At 47.4% G+C, this 21,585-nt stretch overlaps 1 protein-coding gene across 6 annotated transcripts in view; it reads right to left on the reverse strand.

Annotated features, from left to right (window-relative positions):
• Window positions 1–1,151: 1,151 nt before the first annotated feature.
• Window positions 1,152–21,585, reverse strand: part of TNFRSF19 (TNF receptor superfamily member 19) — a 68,505-nt gene continuing 48,071 nt past the window's right edge. For 4 of the 6 annotated variants that reach the window (XM_014552205.2, XM_032496445.1, XM_032496447.1 and 1 more), the window contains 5 exons: window positions 9,632–9,796; window positions 9,032–9,157; window positions 5,707–5,809; window positions 4,711–5,061; window positions 1,152–3,970 (listed from right to left, as the gene is read on the reverse strand). In XM_014552205.2, the coding sequence (XP_014407691.2) occupies window positions 3,841–3,970; window positions 4,711–5,061; window positions 5,707–5,809; window positions 9,032–9,157; window positions 9,632–9,796 (875 nt within the window). In that variant the 3' untranslated portion in view covers window positions 1,152–3,840. Of the gene's footprint in view, window positions 5,062–5,706; window positions 5,810–9,031; window positions 9,158–9,631; window positions 9,797–21,585 lie in introns of all 6 variants that reach the window. The other 2 variants (XM_014552209.2, XM_014552204.2) reach the window with 2 other exon arrangements.

A 21,585-nucleotide genomic window follows, 5' to 3' on the forward strand; every position in this document is an offset into this window, starting at 1 on the left:
GGAATACTCACCTCTTCAGAATCACAGGCCAGGCCTTGTGAAATGTCTTAGATGTTCCACAAGATTCTGGAACTTCTCAGAGTGCTGGTTAGTTTCAGGATAACTGAACGCATTTTCCTGCCTTATTGGTTGCCAAACAGGTTGCCAAGTAGGTTTTTAAAAAAAAATCAGACAACGACTTTGCAAGTTAAAATGGGACAAAGAGACAAATTCAGAATGACAAGTAGACACGCGCAAACAGACGTTAAGCACAGCTGCAGTCCCTGTGTGTGGCGGTGGGATGCGTCAGGCCTCCGGTTAGGCCCTCCTAGGACCCGAGCTGCCTTGCTCAGAGTGCTGGCGGCGCCCGCAGCTCTCCCCGTCTGCACGGGCCGCGGGCTGGCGTGCGGGTGCAGGTGGGAAGGAGGGAAGAAGCAAAGGTAGGTCCTTCCCTCGTGGACTCCAGTGTCATCTAACACCACAGCTGAGAGAATACTGGGACACTCTGAAGAACCAATTTTTCCTAGGAAGTCTAAAGTCCTCCCCAAATCCAGTGATAAACAACAGGCTCCTCCTGTTCAGCACAGGGAACTGTAGTCAACAGCCTGTGATAACCTATAATGGAAAAGAACACGAAAAGCAACCGATATACGTGTAACTGAACCACTCTGCTGCAGGCCTGAAACTAACAAACACTGCAAGTCAGCTACGCTTCAGAAAAACCTCCAGTGGTGCTTTCAAGGCTTTACTGAGGGGAGGAAGGGAAGGAAGAGGGGGAGTGGGAAGGAAACGAGGGGCTCCCACAGGGACCAGCGCTGCCCCGTGGGAGCCCCTCACACCCCCAGCCCACCCCCGCAGGAGAACGCCCCACTCACCTCCAGGGAGAATGAACCGAAAACGACTCCTTCTGTAGACCTGCCCTCTTGGTATCATAAATGAAAGGCGGAAAAAAGAGATCGTGACAAAATCTTGGTACCAAAGCTTCTCAGATGACTCACGACACTCTTCTGCAGCTGGACGGGCCTGAGCACTGTAAGGAGTCCACGCCGCCCTCCTGAAGTCTGAGGCTCAGAGAGGGACGCGGGAGGGACGGGAGTGCAGGGAGACCCCCCTGCACAGCAGGGGGGGCGACAGGCCTGCAGTCACACCGTGGGTCATTTTCTCGCCGGATGTGTTCATCAGAATACCAGGTAGCAATTTTATTCACAAATAAAAAAAAAGGTCTTACAAAATGATTTGTGTGAGAAAACCAAAATTTACAAATTCGTAAGTCCCAGTAGGCAAAACAGTGACGACGCACTCTAAACTGGTGCGATCTGACTGCCCTAAAGCAACGATGGAGATGCTCCTGTCCTATTTTTGTACTAGCACAGACAACAGTGCTTAACCTAGCAACAGTAATACTTCACCTAAAGTAGAAAAAACCTGTATTTGAAAAATGTGCTCCATATACACAAAATCAGGAAATCCATGCCTTTACGCGGTTGCTCTCCAAATACTAGTCGCATCCGTGGTGACGTGTTTCTGTGGAGCTGAAAGTCACAGGGACTCACGCTCCAGCCCTGTTATTGCCTGATGGGGTCTTCCTGGCACCAGCGCCCTCTCAGCCAAGCCTGAGTGCCCCAGGTTATTCTAATGATGTGAAATGGTAACTGGATGGTTTTCTCCAGTGTTTACAAAGAGCACAGACTATAACATCACGGAGTGTTCCGGCAGCAGGTGGTGGTACAATGTCTCCATCTTGATAAACATAACCCAGGACTTTTCAAGTGCGGTATCACAGGAAATCAGTTTTTAACCCTAGGTGGTTCTCTACAGATCCAAAGTGATGTTTTAGGATCTGGGGCTGAAGTCTCATTCCCCATCAACCTTAGCTTTATCCCGCAAGCATGTGCCTTTGGAGTTAATGAGGGCTACACATACGGAAAACATACTCAGGTTACAAAAAGGAACACAGCGCTAGCCTACCTGGACCATCCCTCCCCCGAACAAGAGTGAGCAGACTGCAAAGGCGGGCCCCACGTGATTTATGGCGAAGCCACTCAAGGAACCTGCGTTTTCATGGACACCTGTGGTCAGACCCGAAGTGCTGTACATGAGGCTCCTAAAGGCAAGTCTCAGAGGAGCTGGTGAGTACCAGAGCTTAAGAACCTCTGCTCTACGCTAAAATAGGAAAAGAAAAAAGAAAAAGTCAATCGACTGTGGCTGGGTTCCAGGTAGACCCGAAAGGCTTGGCGTTACCATGAGTGCTCTGGTTAATTTCCTATTTCAGTCAAAGGAACGGGGTCACACACACGATGTACCAAACCCGGGTAAGCCAGTGTCCGCACAGCAAATCCTCAACTGTGGATGGAGGAACAATTCCAGCACAAGGAAGAGGCCTTGCGAGATTTCATCAAAGCCTTGCAAAGAAAGAAAAGTGTGGGGTGATAAGAGGGAAGTTAAAATGTCCTAGGAAAGGCAGATTTCTCACGCTCAGTTTAAATGTCAGGTAGAAGACACTGATTTGACCGTGGCGGGGTGGGGGGGGCAATTTGGAAACAAAGTTTCTGTGCATTCTCTAATACATGTACATTCAAAGGTCTGTTTCTTTTTTAAGTGCAAATGGGAGGGAGCCAAGAGTAATCAGTTAAAAGACAACACCAGAGCTGATCGTGCAGGTTCAAGCAGGAAGACAATAAACCCTGCTCTAGTAACTCCTCTCCAGGGCACAGAAAGAGCAAACGAGCCGTCCCCTGGTTCACGGCTGGGTTATTTCTGTCGTAGCGCTAAGGGTACTTCTAGCACAGAAACACCAAGGTGGTAGGGATGGAACGCCTTCCTAGAAGCACTGGACGGTTAACTCCAGCATCCTCTGGCTGAGATGGGAGTTACTGTGCTGACGAAGCTTACGAGATCGAGGAAAGCCTACAACCCTAGTCAAACTGCCACGGCAGTTATGCACAGTTCACCTAAACGCCGCCTACGAGCTGGGCTTTTTCCTCTGCTTCTAACATGCTGCGTGGTCTCACAGACACCTCACCCGGTGCTGCTTCAGCAGCAGGGAAACCTGCTGTGTTGTCCTTTCTAAAGCCTTTAGGATAAAATTCGATGCACATAAAAGGAAATTATAAATACCACTTTCCTATCAAAGAGAAGCTCTGGGTCTTTAAAGCGCAGTCACAGGGACGGAGGCAACAGCTGCTCCCTTATCGTGACTTTCACATGAACCTGCTCACCAATGATGCAAGCGTCCGGGGGCTTTAACTCAGGGTGACGGTGGGCTGGTCTGCCTTTTCCAGCCACATCCCCTGACTCCGGCCCCTCCTGCTACTAGACAGTGGCTGAGGTGAGGAGTGTCCATTCTGGAAAAGATCACGTCTCTTCTGATTCCTGATTAGGACCGTTAATATCATCTAATAAGCCCAGGACTCGGGCAGCTGTAGGCGGTCAATTCTCACCTCCTACGCTAATTATTTAGATGATGAAAAAGTGACCTTCAGTCAGTAGACACTCCTCTTTGAACCCATCTGACATAAAGGTGAAGGTAACTAATCTGACATTGACTTCTAGCAGGATAATTGGCTGTACGAAATTATTTCTGGAAAGAAAAGGCAAATGCACATGTATCCTCCGGGTCTGCAGTCCTGTGAGAGCGCCCACCAGGAATGCACTCGTGCTCCTTGTTAGGCGCACACACTCGCTCGCAGGCTGCAGACAAGGCCCAGCGGCCTGTGAAGTCCGGCCTGAGCACAGCGGTTCCCTGTGCGGGAAAGACGCAGAGGTTCACAGGCCCGGAGCCTGTGCCTTGAGGTTGCAGCATACAGCTGGTCTGGCTCAGAAGCCACTGGGCGAAAGGCTGAAAAACGCCATCGGTTTGGTTCAGATTTTCTCTTGGCCCCCAGAAGCCGAGCGAGGTCCAGGCGGTGCGCCATTCACACGCAGAGGAGTGAGTGTCCTTGGGGCCCCATGTGACACTTCACTGCAGGAAGAAGCAAGTCCTTCTGGCTTCCTGAAAGAGTGACAGACGGAAAGCTTTGAACATGACAGCTTCCCAATTAAAGCAGCTGAGCTGTGACTGCGAAAACACACAGCGCAAAACCACTAGGCACGCACGTGAGCGCAGACCATGCGGACAAGTGTGTGTCTGGTAATAGTGTTCCAGTATCCAGAGACCCGTGTAACTCTGAGAATCAAAATAAAGATTGGCTAACAACCTATAGTCAGTGTGCCCAAACGGTTCTGAAAAGATGAAAATGTACCCCGAACAGTATCAACAAATGCTGCTTTTGCTGATTTTCAACCTCAAACATTTAAAGCTTGTTTCCGGGTTGCACTCTGTTAAAGTACTTGTCAGAAAAGATTTTAGGATTCTTCAGTCGGTTCTTTGAAAGAACGCAGATGGATAGGGATTAACGCCATTCTTAGATGTCTTTCAATTGAAAACTTTTGTTAAACTATTGGAGAAAGTTTAGAGTTTGGGAACGAGCCTTCTCTTATAATGACCTCCCTGGAACACCCCACTCTTCACGGAGCAAACGTCCTCAGCAGAGAGCAGCCGTCCGAGCTGACCTTATTACAAGAGGGCAGCGACCTCACTTCAGGAGGGGAAAGGCATGGGCACCTGTGTGTTACTGTATGCGAGGGAAATGCTCCTCATTTACGCAGGAGCATTTTGGGGGGGCGAGAGCTCTGCTCCCCCTGCTCCCCCTAAGTCAGCGCTGTGCCCACTGGAGCCCATCACTGCTGCACCTGGTGGGATGTGTGGGCGGGCAGATTAGGGGGTCCTCTCTCTCCTGACCTCGCTGGCTTCTGGCCGAGAGCACGTCCTGGGTCAGCACCGGCTCTGGCAGTGAGTTGCTGTGTCTCGGTAAATCAGTCGTCTCCGTCAAGTCTTCAAGGTGAGCTGGAATTGGAGCAGCCTCGCCGACCAGCCCCCGACGCCCGCTGGGGTCCAAGGATGATGGACTTCCGTCTTCCAGGCTGAGAGAAGGAACATCTTCTCCAGTGAGTCCAGCGTAAGAGTCGCAAGAAGAGATGTCGTCACCACAGCTGGGATTTTGCATCAGAGGCCAGGCGTCTGAGAACTCGCCACATACGGACCTTGAAAGAGTCCCGAAGAAAGGCAGTCAGCTCCCCCGGACCCGCATTTCTGGACACAAGTGTGAAAGGGCTATAAGCACTCTACTGGGGGCAGCTTCCTACAGAGCAACACTCCAGCCACGCTTTCCGGTCTTCTAGATGAAATGAACAGCAATTTACTAAGTCAGAACTCTAGTCTTCCTTTCTTATAAATTTGCTTCCTTCCATACAATAACTTAACACTCCACTTGTTTTAAAACTGAATTTTCATACCTGCTTCTAATCAACAGAGTTATATTTAATCCAGGGTCTAAAACAGGCAGATTCCTGGGGCTTAACTGAGTTTCTTTCATTGCTGTTCTAAAATTCTCAGAGTACGTGACATGCTAAAAAATTACTTGCAGGTGACAGAAGTGTCACAAATTACGAATATAAGTAAAATTAATGGAACATAAAGTATAAGAATGTTGCACTGGTTATCAGTAGCCCTGAAAGACTTACCTAATTCTTGCCAAAGGTCCCCCCAACCCCTACAAGGTCCAGAATGTCATTGATAATACTAAAAAAGTGATGTCCCCAGAGTTTCACATGAAAATTGGTAAATGAGTAGAATGTCTATTTGCATGAGGGAATATGAAATCATATGGACTAAACCCGCCCAGTTACCTCTCCTGGTGAGCAGCCTTGGAATGCACCCTACACCCAGGGGTCTCCCGGCCGACGATGCAGACCCCGTCACAGCACCCGGATGCGGTCAGGTGGACAGGCCCTAGGAAAGCCGGCAGGGCCAGGAAGCACACTTTTAGTTCAACATTGCTCTTGACAACTGAGCTGTTCCCTTTTGGGTGAATTTTTTGGGAGAAGGGGGTATGAGGTTTAATTTTTTTTCTTTTTTTCTTATTTTAAAAAACGATGAACCACTCCCATGAAGGACCTGGAGGAGCCAGTTTCCTGGAGACGGAGAGTAGGATGCGGGGTGTCAGGGCGGGGGGGCCAGGAGGATGGGGAGTCAGTGTTTCATGGGGACAGAGTTTCAGTTCTGGAGATGGCAGCGGTGATGTGACATACAATATGGGTGTGCTTAATTACTGGCCTCGGCTCATCAAAAACATTAGGTCATGAAATGCAAAGAAAGGCAGAGGAACTATCCAAACTGAAGACCATGAAGAGAGCTGACAACCAAGTGCAACTGTGTCACATGGGATTTCCTTTTGCTATGGAGGACGCTGCTGGGACAATTAAAAAAAATCTGAATATGCTCCGTAGATGATATAAAAGCACTGGCTTAATGCTAATTTCCTGATCTTAGCAATCACACTGTTGTGTAAGAGAACGTTCTTGTTCTCAGAAAAAAACACTGAAGTATTAAGGGTAAAGGGACATCATGTCTGCAACCGATCTTTAAATGGAAACAAAAAAGTGTGTGTGTGTGTGTGTGTGTGTACACAAGTAAAATACACAGCTGGCCCTTGAACAACACAGAGTTGAGCTGTGTGGGGCCACTTATTCGAAGATTTTATGACTCTCTGGACGCGGAACCGTGGATACAGAAGCCGTAAACACGGAGAAGCCATGAATACACAGTCAACCGTAAGTCACACGTGGATTTTTGTGCGCTGGGTGGGCGCCCCTAACCCCGGCGTTGCTCAAGGGCCCACCACACTTAGAAAGAGGTAAGAACGATACAGCAAATGTGGAAATGAGGTAAATGTCAGTGCTGGGGGAGCTGGGTAAGGGGTATGTGGGAATTCTTTCTCCTACTGTTTCAACATTTTTCTAAGTCTGAAATCAAGTCACAATAAAAAGCTAGAAGGGAAAGGCACTGCCATCGAGGGGGAGGCAATTCACATGATGAGCAGCCCAAACCCGGGCGGCAGCAGGGCGAGTTCTGTCCAGTCTCTCCCTTCTGTTAAGAGGGCCTGCAACAAAGCCACCTGTTTTACTCTTCCTTTTCGGAGAGAAGTTACAACGAGGCAGTTTGCACAAAGCTGGATGTGATCACACTTAAAGCTTGAGTTTCGCTCTTAAGCAATAAACTTGCTAACTCTGATCTGGTGTCAGTGCCACGCTCAGCGTGTAGAAATCACAACGCTTGGCCCATCCTGAGAATCACCGAGGTGCTGTCAGGTGACAATCCCGACGATCATCTTCTCAGGAGCTGAGTCTATTTTTTTAAATTTTAATTCAATTAGAAAATTTTAAGTAACGTTATTGTGTTTCCTAACATTTCCATCACTTCCCAAGAGGTGCAACTTTCTAACTCCCAATTTGTCCCTTCCCACCCTTTTCCCCCCGTGTAACCATAAATTTGTTCTCCATGTCTGTGAGTCTGTTTGTGTCTTCTTTTTTAGAGTCCACATATGAGTGATATCATATGCTATTTTCTTTCTCTTTCTGGCTTACTTCACTTAGAATGACAATCTGAGTCTATTATCTCTGCAGGCAAAAGCAAAAACACACCCACACACACCACTGGAGGTCCGATATTTCATTTTTACCTCTAAAGCAAGAGATAGTAATGGTCGATAGAGAAATAATTACGTTGAAAATGCCGTAGCCCACACATTAAGTATCAGATTTAAAAGCGGAATCCTTCAATTTCTTGAAAAGAAAGCTCAGACAGTTCCAGGAGGATAAGCACTCGAACTGGGAAACATTTAACATAAAGAATGGTTAAAGGAGACAAAATGGCGCTGTGAGTATGTCACCCAAAGATGCGGAGGGGACCACAGCGTGCGGGCGGCGGCGGGGGGGGGGGGGCGGACTTCCGCACACGCCACGGGGACAGGGAGCCTGCTTTGCAGGGTGAGGTCCCGGGGCCGGGGCGGGGCGCGTAAGTGCGGGAGCCTCGTGTTGGTGAATATACAGAAATGGCAAAGAAAGCTGGTGTCAGCTTTGCCTGTTTTGCCCACATTAGAAGCCAAAGTCCATCGAATTACAGGCAGACCCCTCTTTGCTGTGCTTCACAGATGCCGCTTTTCCACAGACTGAAGGCTAGGGCAACGCTGCATCGAGCAAGTCTATCGGCACCATTTTCCCAACAGGACTTGCTCACTTAGTGTCTGACTGTCACATTTTGGTAATTTTCACAGTACTTCAGACTTTTCATTATTGCTGTGTTTGTTATGAGGATTCGTACTCAGTGGTCTTTGATGTCACCACTCTGACTCGCTGAAGGCCCAGGTGATGGTCAGCGTTTTCCAGCAATATTTTTGAATTAAGGTGGGTCCACTGTTTTTTCAGACATAACGCTGCTGCACCCTCAGTGGACTGCAGTACAGCGTAAACATTACTTTCATATGCACTGGAAAACCAGAACTGTCACATGACTTGCTTTCCTGCAACATTCGCTTTACTGCGGCGGTCTGGAAGCGGACCCGCAGCCTCGCCGAGGTCTGCCTGTACCTCCCTAAACTTTCATTTCTGTCCATAAGCCCACAGGCAATTACGGTTTGTGGAAAACCCTGCCATAAATCTCCCTCATCCGTCCTGTAGGAATCCGAAAAGACACTAAGATTGCCACGTCCACACTCACGTGTGACGCCACCAGACAAGAAGGGACACAAACTACTGCTCTACCAAAGGTTCACATGATTTTAGATCAGTCAACCCAAGACCATAAAGACAAACGTGCTTAGAAAGTTACTGAGAAATTCTAGACCTTTAATGAGGTGCTTATTTTCTGTTTAATAGTTAAGAGATGCAAAACGCCACGAACATCAGGGGACAGGGGACAATGACCGAACCAGATTAGCTTCCTACACTGTCTTTTTTGGGGGGTTTTGGGAGGCAGTAATTAGGTTTATTTATTTGTAAATGGAGGTGCTGGGGGTTGAACCCAGGACTTTGTGCATGCTAAGCACACACTCCACCCCTGAGCTCTACCCTCCCCCAGATCAGCTTTGACTAGAACACCAAGCAGGAGCAATTCTTTGCAGCGCTGGTGTCTGGGTTCCTCCCATTCCTAACGGACCCCAAGCGCTGAACTTACCGCAGGTCGCGGGGGAGTCCCGGTGGCACTGACAACACACACGGGGAGCGGAGGTGCTGAGCCGAGGTCTGTCAAAACAGGACAGTTCAGAGCCCTGGTACCGCGGGTCCTGTGTCCTCAGAGACCCTGCGGGAGGCAAGAGGTGGGTCAGCGAGACAAGTTCCCCAGATGAGCCTGAGAGCATCACAGGGTGACCGGCACTGCCCCAGCTCTTGCATTTTAAAAGGACAGGACAGCTGTCATTCACATTTAAAAAGACTTCTTACACAGAGGCACAAATATGACACAATCTGTCAAGAAAACTCAAGACGCAGAGTAGCTGTGTTGCCAGAACCACGCAGGAGCTGTGTTTTGCGAGGGGCGGGGGCACCCCTGCCTCTTCGGGTCCCGATGAAGTGGTGCTGCCCTTGTCCACTCCCAGCGCCTCTCTGGGACCAGGTCCCCAGAAGGTCTAATCACGTGTGCTCTGTCCCTTCGCCTGCAAGATTCCCGCCTTACGGCGCTCGTGGAACACGAGGGCCGGGGACAATGATGATAAACGCCCTACGCCCTAGTGCGGGGGCTGCGGGGGGGTGGGTGGGGAGGGCGCGCAGAACTCACAGCTGGGCTTTTTCTCCATGAACTGCCGCTTACAGTAGATGACACAGAGGGTGAGCAGGGCCAGCAGGACAGTGGCCAGTGCGCTGCAGATCACGGCGGCCAGGGCCGTGTCCCGTGGGCTGGAGGCCGTGGACGGGATCCTCACCAGGTTGACCTTGCTGCTACCTGAAAACCACAGGGCTGGAATCGGCACGCGCTCCACAAGCTGGAGACAGACGCCCACACTGAACTCGGGGCCCCTGGCAGCCACCGCCTTCGTGCAACGGGAGTCAAACCCCAGAAACCAGGGGGTGTCCTGAGATGGCTCAAGCCCTCCCTCCTCTTGGGGGATCTGGAATACCGCACCTTACCCTGCGCCCCAAGACCCTGCGCCCCAAGACACTGCGCATGTGCCTCCCCTCTGTTCCCATGACACGCACCACACGCACCCCTGACCAGGTGTGCCAGGAAGGGGCTGTCGGGCCCCCGGACCAGACCGTCTGTGAGCCAGGAACCGTCCCCTGGTTCTTGTGTCCCCAGCACTTGGCAGTGTTGGGCACACAGCAAGCACTTAAAATCTGTCATTTAATTGGAAACAGACTATCTCCATTTTTAAGCAGACTGGCCTAAGGTATTCTTTAGGGGGCAATTTTAGGAAAAAAACAAAGGAGTCAGATCATTCACAACCTCATATTAGTCCCCAAATTTGAGACACTAAACGTTTTTTCTTTCTTTCTTTTTTTTGGTTTTGGCTTTTGGGGTGGGTAGTAATTAGGTTTATTTATTTAGTTATTTATTTTAGTGGAGGCACTGGGGGTTGAGCCCAGGACCTTGTGCATGCTAAGCATGTGCTCTACTTCACTGAGCTGTACCCTCCCCAAGTAAACATTTTTTTTTTAATTGAAGTGTAGCTGATTTACAGTGTTAGCTTCAGCTGTACAGCACAGTGATTCAGTTATACATATATTATACACATACATTTTTTGTTCAAAATTCTTTTTCATTGTATGTTATTACAAGATATTGAATACAGTTCCCTGTGCTGTGCAGTAGGCCCCTGTTGTTTATCTCTTTTATATACAGTAGTGTGTATCTGCTAATCCCAAACTCCTAATTTATCCCTCCTACCCTTTCCCCTTTGGTAATCATAGCTTGTTTTCTATGTCCATAAGTCTGTTTTTGGTTTGTAACTAAGATTTGTATCCTTTTTTTTCGATTCCACATGTAAGTGATAACATACAATATCTGTCTTTCTCGGCCTGACCACGAGACAGTAACCGTTTCTGAATGCCTTAGCTATGACATTACTGAACAACATCTAAGTTTTGTAGACAAAATAACTCACACCGTTGTCACATGAGGGGGAAGCAGGCGTGTGTGAAGAAAGCGTCAAGAGAAAGGGTCTATTTTGGAGGGTGGTGCTGCATCGTGTTTAAGGACAGGGATTCTGGCATCCCGCCGCCTGGGTCAACCTCCGGCCTGGGGACCCTGAGCCAATGACGTAGCCTCCCTGAGCCTCGTGCCCACATCTGCCCGAGCAGAGGTCATGACAGTGCCAGTCTCCCCTTCTCGCCGGCGGGGAGAGCGTGAACTGAGTGAATGAGTAGAGACCCAGGATAGGCCCTGCACTCAGCCCTGGAGGGTCGCTGGCTGTCAGTGTGGTGGTGACCATAATGAGCACTTTCATGAGCACTTCAGGGCTCCAGGATAAACAAAGGCATTTAGACCAGAAGTCTGTGTTCTGTGGAGACACACTGTGTCCTGTTTAACCGACCTCTAAGGGACGTGAGAGGCACTGAGACCTGACTAGTGGCAGCAAGGCCCTATCCCCATCAGCAGCTGCCCCTCAGTGGCTCGGGGCTCTCGGCACAGATCCAGGGAGCCCCCTCTGCTGAGGTCCCCCCCGACCACTGCTGCCCGATGGAAGCAGGTGTGCCTCCCACAAGATTTTCATTTACCTACAAGCCTTGTTGAAAAAGGAAGAAAAACGAGGTAAAGTCAATCTATTTTCTTAACCCACTATATCTTAAAATATTACCATTTCAACATGTACTCAACATAAAAATTCGTATTGGCATATTTTGCATCCTCCAGTCCATACAAAAATTTCCAAGTCCAGTGTGACCTCATGTTGACAGCACATCTCAGTGTGGACTGAGTACATCTCAAAGCCCGACTGCCCGCCCGTGCGGCTCCGGGCGATCATGAAGGGCCCGGCAGCTCTGGAGCAGAGGTGTGTATCTGCGTCTGCGCCGCACGGCACCTACGGCCACCTGGCACTTCCTCCCCGTCCCTGGTGCACGCGCCCCACACCCAGCCCTAACCCAGCAGCCTGGTTTCCACTGTGTGACACCTCGGGCTAGACCCAGAGACAAGCTCATTGAATCATAAAAACAGGACAGCAGACGCCTTGGCTTTGGGATGTTGAGTCTGGCATATCTGAGCTCAGTGGGCCCGCGACACCCTGGTACAAGTTTCTCATTGCCTCAGGAAGGCACATAGCCACATGCCTTGGGTCTGGGTGAACAGGACTCATAATCCAGCCACACGCTGTAAAGGGTTATTTGCTTGTAATCATGCTTAATATTCAAAAACATATTTTATCACTTCCAGCTATGCAGACATACTGTAATAACCAAAGAGCACCTATTAAGGCTTCCGCATAGAGTACGTTGAACAGATCACATCTTCGACCCAACAGAGATTAAATCTAAACCTGATACAGCCCCCGTTGGTGGCCAGATTCACAGGAGGATGTGCCAACACACACACAGCTGTGCAAACACTGACAGTGAACGCGTGAAGAGGAATTCATATCTAACGAAAGTTACTCGTGAGCTACTGATCTGGGGAATGTTTAAGGATTCCCTATTCTGACCGAGCGGTGAAGTGCGGGAAACTGACGTCTCCCTCACACTTGTGAGACAGCGGTTTACTTCTGAGTGAGATCAGGCCTGTTCGCTTCAACGTCCCACCAAATAGCCAAGCTCTACTCAATATAGGGCTTCAGCAAAACTGTCATCAAAATGAGACAGAATGCATCTTTGGAGTCGAAGCTCTCAAAGTCCCGAGCCATGCTCACTAGTACGTTGAACTCGTCAATCAGCGTAGTACTGGCTATTCAGAAAACCCTACGGAGAATCAGGAATTCAGGCGAAAGTAGATGATGATTAGAATCTTTTAAGTTCTTATTGTTTAAAATGCTTCTAAAATGGATTAGTCCACTTACCTGCCTTCAGATAAAAGGAACTGTTTCTAACTTATACATGAGCTGAAATGCCCCCAAATGGGGATTATGTTTTTTAATTTGGTAGTTTGTGACTCAGAATTTAAGCCAATTAAAAGTCTTGTTAACACATCTTTCCAAGGTAGGGCACCAATACTGTGATTTCAATGCTATCGAGTTGTGGTAAGAACATCAAATTTAAAGGTAATTACATCAAAAAAGCTCACTTTCTATGCATTTCCCAGGCAGGAGCATCTGAAGATGAACAGGAGAAACACAGAAGTCTCATCCCTCAGTTTTTGATGCCGATGTAAGAAAAGGCATCTTGTTAACGCAAACACCCCCCCGAGGGCCCCCGTGGGAAGTGCGGCTCTGGAAGCCAGGTCTTGCTTCTTGGTGATACAGACAAGTTATGACAACACTTACACCACACACCATTTTTAAAAAATAGGAAATGGGCTCATCATTGTTAAATCTGTCATATAAGCAATGAGGAAGAATTACAGAAGCTTTGGGAGACTGGGCTATCATTTGACTTGAAAACAACCCCAGAAATTCATTCATATAAGTTCCTGATAAAAGCCTATTTTCTTATCATTTTTTTTTGACTTGAGCAGTAAAAACAGAGGGGAGGGAGAGGGGCTAGCTGAATGAAGTGGCTTCTACCCTACCAAGCTGTGGTTCAGAAAAGGATTTATCTACTACAAACTTTGTTTTAATGGCCAAAAGGCACATGAAAAAGTGCTCAACATCGCTAATTATCAGAGAAATGCAAATCAAAACTACAGTGAGGTATCACCTCACACCAGTCAGAATCGCCATCATTTAAAAGTCCATGAACGATAAATGCTGGAGAATGTGTGGAGAAAAGGGAACACTCCTACACTGTTGGTGGGAATGTAGTTTGGTACAGGCACTATGGAGAACAGTATGGAGATTCCTCAAAAAACTAAAAATAGACTTACCCTATGATCCAGTAGTACCACTTCTGGACATATATCCACAGGGAACTTTAATTCAAAAAGATACATGCACCCCAGTGTTCACAGCAGCACTATTTATAACAGTCAAGGTGTGGAAGCAACCTAAGTGTCCATCCACAGATGACTGGATAAAGAAGTTGTGGTGTAGTTATACAATGGAATACTACTCAGCCATAAAAAGAATGAAATAATGCTATTTACAGCAACATGGATGGACCTAGAGATTGTCATACTAACTGAGTAAAGTAAGTCAGGCAGAGAAAGACAAATACCATATGATATCACTTATATGTGGAATCTAAAAAAAAAAAAGGGACACAAATGAACTTATTTACAAAACAGAAAAAGACTCACAGACATAGAAAACAAACATGGTTACCAAGGGGGAAAGGGGAGAGATGGAGGGATAAATCGGGAGTTTGGGATTTGCAGACACACACTACTATATATAAAATACATAAACAACAAGGTCCTACTGTACAGCACGGGAAACTATATCCAATGCCTTGTAATGGCCTATAATGGCCTATAATGAAAAAGAATATGAAAAGGAATATATAATATATGTGTAACTGAAACATTATGCTATACACCAGAAATTAACACAACATTGGAAACCAACTATACTTCAATAAAAAATAAATAAAAAGACAAAAACAGATTGTTTTTCTGACCTGAGGCTGCTGTCATGATACTGAGATTAAAGATTCCTTCCACCTGCCACCCTGACTAAACCTCCCTGACCGCAGCTCACCACGCACACTGCCTGCCGACAGGGAATCTTACCCTAACCCTGCTGGGATTCTGACAGTACTTCTGAGGAGTCTGTAATAAGAATACCCACATTCTTTGGAAAGTTTTAACTTCTCTGGAATACAAAGGCATGTCTCACCCTAACCAATTAAGTTATTAAATTGCACTATAATCTCAGCTCTACCCTTTGGCAATTGACTTCAGAATGAGAGCTGTTTCTTAGCTTAAAACTCATGTTGCAAGACATACTTTACATGGGTTCAGTTTCTTACTGTACATTTCCTTAGGGGCTCAGCTCCATTGGACGATAAGTACTGAGTGTTATGAGTAAGACGTCTCGGTCCTACAAGGCATGATGCGTGAACACATGAGGAAAACAGAAGTCACCTGCAAAGCCAGGCAAGACTTCCATAAAGCCTGCCTGTCCCTGTGGGAATCTAAACAGCGGAGACGCCCTCCTCACATCTCAGCCTCTAAAGAGGTTTCAGCCACGGCTGGAAAGACGCGCATTTCGGGGGGATTAGTGTGGCGGCTCTGACGGGTCACGGGAGAGTCTGAGGAGACCACCTGCGGCCTGGAGCTGACCTCTGTGTGCTTTCCCACATCTGACGCTGCTGACACACCGCCGGTGACTCCACCCTCCTGACGACGGCGCGGAAGTCCGCTGACCACTCTCATTTTATAGATGAGAAAGCCCAGGCTCTGAGTGACTGGCTCAAGGTTACACAGTGACACGGAGCAGCTTGAGAATGGGAATCTCGCATCTGCATCCTTTCTAATGGACACTGTCAGAGGGATGCAGGTAAAACATCTGCCAGGTAATGGTGAGCAAAATGTGGCTCATCTCTGTGGGGAGAAGCCGGCTGGGCCACAGAGACACCCCGGGCCTCCCGACCGCAGGCCTGTCAGTCTCTGAAACTGACACCCACAAGGGCAAGGATGCTTGTCAGTACTGATAACACACATGAAAGGTCCTGGCATGCAGCTGGTGCCCAGTGAATATTTAATAAATGATGAAGTGAATGAATGTCTGTGAAAGAAACTGGAAAACCCCAAGTATTTCCCAAGGCTTAACGAGGAAGACTCCCATCGATGAGACGAGATCATGCCAGCGACAGGTTTGCCTTGTGCCCTCCGCCTCTGGCTGTGTAGCTGGTGACAGTGCAGATGCAAACAGCTGGGGCAAACAGTTTCATCTGCAGGCACTCACTTTATGCAACGTTAATTTCTGACTAAGGGTCAAAAAGCAAGGGTTTCTCAGATTTATCAACACACAAGCCTTGAAGATCACCAAATGTAAACTCTGAGTATGAAACAAGAATTTAGTTCTCTCCTGCCACTGTGGGTCAGCGCTCCACAGACTCATCGCAGAGGGATCTTCCTTTAGTCGTTATACACCAAACGTAACCTTAGTTACCAACACACACATAGCAATGACTGATTTATAATGAATTACCGAAGAAGCCAGAAAAGGGGATGTCCATCACATCCTCCAAGGAAAGCTGCCGGGTGTCAATTTCAGAAACTGACCATGAGGGGAACTGGGTATAGGAAACAATTGAATTACATTCCTATCATTTTATCAAACTAGGCACATTAATCGTACGTTTTTACCCCCACCCAAAACCACTCAGAGACATGGAGAAAGTGATGTGCGTGTTTAGAGATCTGCTAACCACAGCAGCCCATGAGTATTTTTGGTAGAAAGTCATCCAGATTATCACCAGCACTATCACAGATCCCAAATACCAAACACCTGCAGAGTGCTGGTCCCTTGCTACCCACTTTTGAAATGTCATAATAATCCTCCACAGCAAGGGTTTTACAGATGAAGAGGTCTGTACAAATCTATAAATAATTTTTCATTTAAACCACCATCAGGTGGTTGAATCTAGATTTGAGCCTGGTTTGACTGACTCTAAAATTTATGCTCTTAAAAATAAACTATGCTACGCTCTTTCCAACTGTTTACAGCGAAAATGTACTACAGTGTGAAGGACTGCTGATTCCAATTTTGTACAGACCGGTAAGTTCTAATCAATTAGCTAACATACACAATGTAACTTGACCTAATTTAAAACATAAAGATGGCTTCACAAATTGAACCCGTTACCCCCAAGATTGAAGAGGCTATTGCATTTTATTGCAGTGAAAAAGAACATCTGGATCCTTGACTTTGTTTTTTAAATGTTATTTTTAAGGTCTGTGTGGTATGACTAGATGGGCTGTCAAGTAAACAAGAGGAGGGGAGGGCCGGCTGTGAGTGAACTAACGACGCTTTCTGCCTGGCCTTCCACGTGAGAGTTCAGTAACGCCCTGTGACTCCATCAGCATTAGCTCAGCACAAGAAAATTCTACAGCAGGGCTCATGCTGTGCGACACTCGGAAAGTCCAACATAACTGGAAATGTGAGCGCTTAACAGGATACCCATGTCTTGGCACATGCAAATTTCAAAAGATTTACCATGTGAACCATTCTTTTTAACTTTTTTTTCAGTTATTTTTTATTTTTTGGTGGGGGGAGGTAACTAGGTTGGCTGGTTGGTTGGTTGGTTGGTTGACTGATTTGAATGGAGGTTCTGGGGACTGAACCCAGGACCTCGTGCATGCTAAGCATGTGCTCTACCACGGAGCTCCCTCCCCCACCCACTGTACATGCAATTTAATTAATAATTAGTTCTGGAAGTTAAACATACGAGCTAGAGGTTTTCTTTAAAAAATTTCTTTTCACAATGTATTTTTTAAATTGAAGTATAGTCAGTTTACAGCGTTGTGCCCTAAACATTTTCTAGTGATTTTCAGTAAAATATTTTATCTTTGACTTTCATATTTCTTTCAAGTAAACTACAGATCAATGCATTGCTTTCTGTGCCCTTTCACCACCACCACCAACAAAAAAACCATGTCGAATACCTGCTGAACAAAGTTAAAACCTGATGACTATTTGTAGCTAAATTCTTTAATCAAAAAAATATATTAACAAAGCGCTCTTTGCAATCTTAACTGAGGCCGGAATATAGCCCTGAAGTGTAAGCTTTGTCTTGTTAATCTAAACTGGTTAAACACAAATATCTGTGGTAGCACTAACGTACACGTTCCAGGTGAGCCACAGAGTCGGCCAGAGAACAAGAGCTGGATTTTTACAGCCCACGTTCTACCAGGCCCTCTGACGCTGGGAACCTGCAAAGGAGTGGGTCTTTATCACGTGCTTGTTCTTCATCTGAGACTTTAGTCTTCAAACTACACAGTTTGTCTTTCAATAACTGATAAAAACAGTATTTGAAAATGAGGTTTTTCTGTTTGCACAGGAAAAAATATGTATCTTTAAAACTGGATTGATTTTTTTTTTATTGTGGTAAAATATACATGAGGTAAAATTTACCATTAATGAGACTGAGGACTTCATTGTGAATTCTACCAGATATTTAAAGAAAAATTAACACCAATGCTTCTTAAAATCTTCCCCAAAAATGACGAGAAAAGAACTTTCTAACTCACTCTATGAGGCCAACGTTACCCTGATACCAAAGTCAGATAAAGGCACCACGAGGAGAGGAAAGTACAGACCAAGATCCCTCACAGACACAGACACAAAGCCCTCAACAGAAGCAACAGCAGATCGAAGCCAGTGTGCAGGACAAGACTGCACACCAGCACCAAGCAGGACTTGCCCCAGGGAAGCAGCAAGGACCAACCACCCAGAGATCAACCACGTAATACGCGGTAGGTACACGCAATGGGAGCAGGCGCACCGCCAGCTCAGCCACGCTAAGAAAGCACCTGCCAAAGCCCAACCCCTCTTCACGATAAAAACACTCAATAATAAGGAAGAGTGCTTGCCTGTGCCACCCCCGCCAGCGGCTCTCCGCACCCCCAGCGCCCGGGAGGCGTGCTGTGCGCCCCCCGAGCAGACGTGGGCAGAGCCGGAGGCCGCGGCAGACCGGGGCTGGGGCCGCCGCTGCTTCCCCCCGGGCGGACTTGCTCACCTCAGACAACTGTGGTAGCACTTCCAGATCCTCCTCCCAGAATGGTCAACACATACAAGGGCCTTACACAGTGGAATATCAAGAAAACAAAACAAACAAACAAACAACTTGGATTTAAAAATGAGCAGAGGATCTGAACAGACATTTTTCCCGAGAAGACATCAGATGTCCAGCAGGGAGATGAAAAGATGTTTAACATCGCTAATCAGCAGGGAAATGCAGATGAAAACCACAGCGAGATATCACCCCCCACCTGTCAGAATGGCTATTATCAAAAAGACAAAACATAACACGTGATGGCGAGGGTGTGGAGGAAAGGGACCCTCCTGCACTGTCGGTGGGAACGTAAACTGGCGCAGCCAGCACAGGGACACTATGGAGGCTCCTGAAAGATTAAAAATAGAACCACTATATTTAAAAAAATTACTGACCTTGCCCATTGTGGCTGCCTACAAATACATTACTGAATGAATCTCTGAACTAAAATGAAACCAAAATGTGATTTTGAGACGCGACAGCACAAAGTGAAACGGGAGGAGCAAAGCTCACTGGGCGTTCAGGACAAGCAGCGATCGGCTTTCACTCCTCAGTAAGCAAGCTTACCTAAAGTGAGAGAGTACCACCTTTCAAATGAACGACGGAAGGATGTGCCCTAGGATTTGCAGCTTTCTTGAAGGAATCATTCCGACCTTACTTCTGAAGCTTCGCCCAAATGTATATATGTAATTTTGACTCGACATCTCTGTTTACTGGAATCTGAGCCTAGTAAATACTGGCCAAACTACCTTCTAACACCTGTCCCTGGGACCGTCAGTTGTGTGCAAGTAGAAACAAACGTTCGTCATGTCAGACCGGTTTTCAAACATGTTCTAAGTGCTGAGCTTTCCAAGTTAGTGCCCCAAACGGTTTTTTATTGATTTTCCTTTTTGAACCGAGAGCCCAGCAGCAGCAGCAGCACAGCTCTGCAAGCATTTTTCTTTTGTTGAGCAGCGCTGTGACGTTTGTTTATAAATACGGAACTTCTGAGTTTCATTCTTTCTTTTAAGTCCCTTCCAGGCACCGCCCTAATTATCAGTCCTTTCATGATTTAAATACAAGTGAATCTAGGCAGAACCCCAAGGCAGCCTCAAGCTCGCTTTCTTTTAATATCCACACAGATGATTCACAAAAACAGTTTTATTACAAGCAGAACCCACCCCTGAGATGTAAACGTCTGTATCTTTACTTCCCACTCAGTCAGGCTGGGTGAAGCCCCGAGGGTGCGTGAAGTAACCTGGAGTAGCTGAAAGGCTACAGGACCAAGAACCCCGGCCCTGTGATGGCACTGAGGGTCCCTGTGGGACTGCGGGATGGCGGTGCCTCAGGGCACCGAGGGCGGTGGACCCTGCGATCCCCCGTGGAGCACCCCTGAGCCCTCTCTCGGTCCCCGATTCTGCCTTGATCAATTTCTGCTTCCCTCTGGGCTGCTGCCCATCATGGCTTCACTGCTGTTCTCAGCCTGTGACCATGCTCCCTGGGAGGAGACCGTCGAGAAAACGTGGCCCGTCCTTCCTGAAACTGGAGCCGGGAGGGTGGTGGATATAATTCCATCCACTCTTAAATGGAAAGCATTAGGAGTGCTTTATGCTTTTCCTCTCAGACTTACATACAGCGTCCTTCCTTTAGGTTAGCAGTAAACATCACCTCTATTATAAGCCGTTTAAAAAGATACACAGCCCAATTCTAAAATGGCTCGTTATTCCATTATCCTTTGAGTTAAACACAGAAAGACCAAATCTTGCAATTAAAACACTAGTGATACGAACCAAAGCCTTTGACTGCGTTCTGGGAAGCTTCCGCCAAAACATTTTTTCTGAATTTCCTACCCAAGAAGAGGTGTGATTGGAAAAGTAGAAATTTCCTCTACATAACAGGACTATCGGTTCTTTTTTTGGCCTATCAGTTCTTATCTGCAACTTTATCTCTGCTCTTAGAAAATCTTAACAGAAGCCAGTGGAGAAACAAGGGAATTGACTGTTAACAATCTGGAGCTGACAGAGCACTATTATGAATCGAAGGGTTAAAGATAAGAACACAGTATCAGTGCTTTAATTATGTGGAAGAGTAACTGCTTCCACTTTACCCATGACCGTTACCTGACAGGGTCACTCTCCCTCCACGGGGGGGACGCGTTAGTGGCCAGGGGGTCGGTGATGGCGTGTATGTATTTCCAATAAGCTGGCTCAGGTCTGAAGTTAAGTAGGAATGTGGGGGTTTCAGATGCTCACCAACACAGCTAGCTACATTTTCTGATACCAATTACTCACTTGTGTGGTTATAAAAACTGATTTTAAAAACTCGGGCAGAAGTCACCAAGTCACTACTTGGTGTGTGTAGACATGGGCTTGGGTCCCTATCCAACTGACGCCCTATTTTCCATCCCAAACCTCGTCCAACTAAATACACGGACTCCCACTACACATTTTAACGGTCTCCGGCAGCCAAGGCCTTCCTCCTGGAGATGGCACCGCCCACAGCAACCTCGACTGCTCCGTCACCCGCCCACGTGTCTGACTAGTGCAAGTGCCGGCTGAGTCGTCAAGTGCTTGACGACTGAAGCACAGGTGCTGTGATCCTGTCAGGGGGGTTCTGTTTTGTTCCTAAGCCGAAAAGCCGCAGTACCATTTCTCTCACTGTGACTACAACAGTGAGTTCTTTGTATGTCAATGGCCAGAAAAATCAAGAATGATTCTAGAATATCCTTTTGCATCCAGCAGGGTATATACTGCTTTGAAAACCATCTTTTCAAATCCCTGGGTCTCTGTCCTCTCCTTCCTCCCAACAGCCTCTCCTCGGTTCTCACTCCCCATCTCCTCCTCCTGTGTCCAGCGGGCCCTGACTGCTGCCTGGATGGGCCCCAGGGCTGTTCTGTTTGGACCCCACAGTGGTGGCTGGGGCTCTGCCTGTGACACAAAGGCAAGGTGTGGACTCTCAGAGCCACTAGCTCTTGCCAGCACTGGCCCAGGGACCCGAGGAGCCCGGGGAGAA

Source organism: Camelus ferus, chromosome 14 (assembly GCF_009834535.1).
Source record: "Camelus ferus isolate YT-003-E chromosome 14, BCGSAC_Cfer_1.0, whole genome shotgun sequence".
NCBI classification, from domain to species: Eukaryota; Metazoa; Chordata; class Mammalia; order Artiodactyla; family Camelidae; genus Camelus; species Camelus ferus.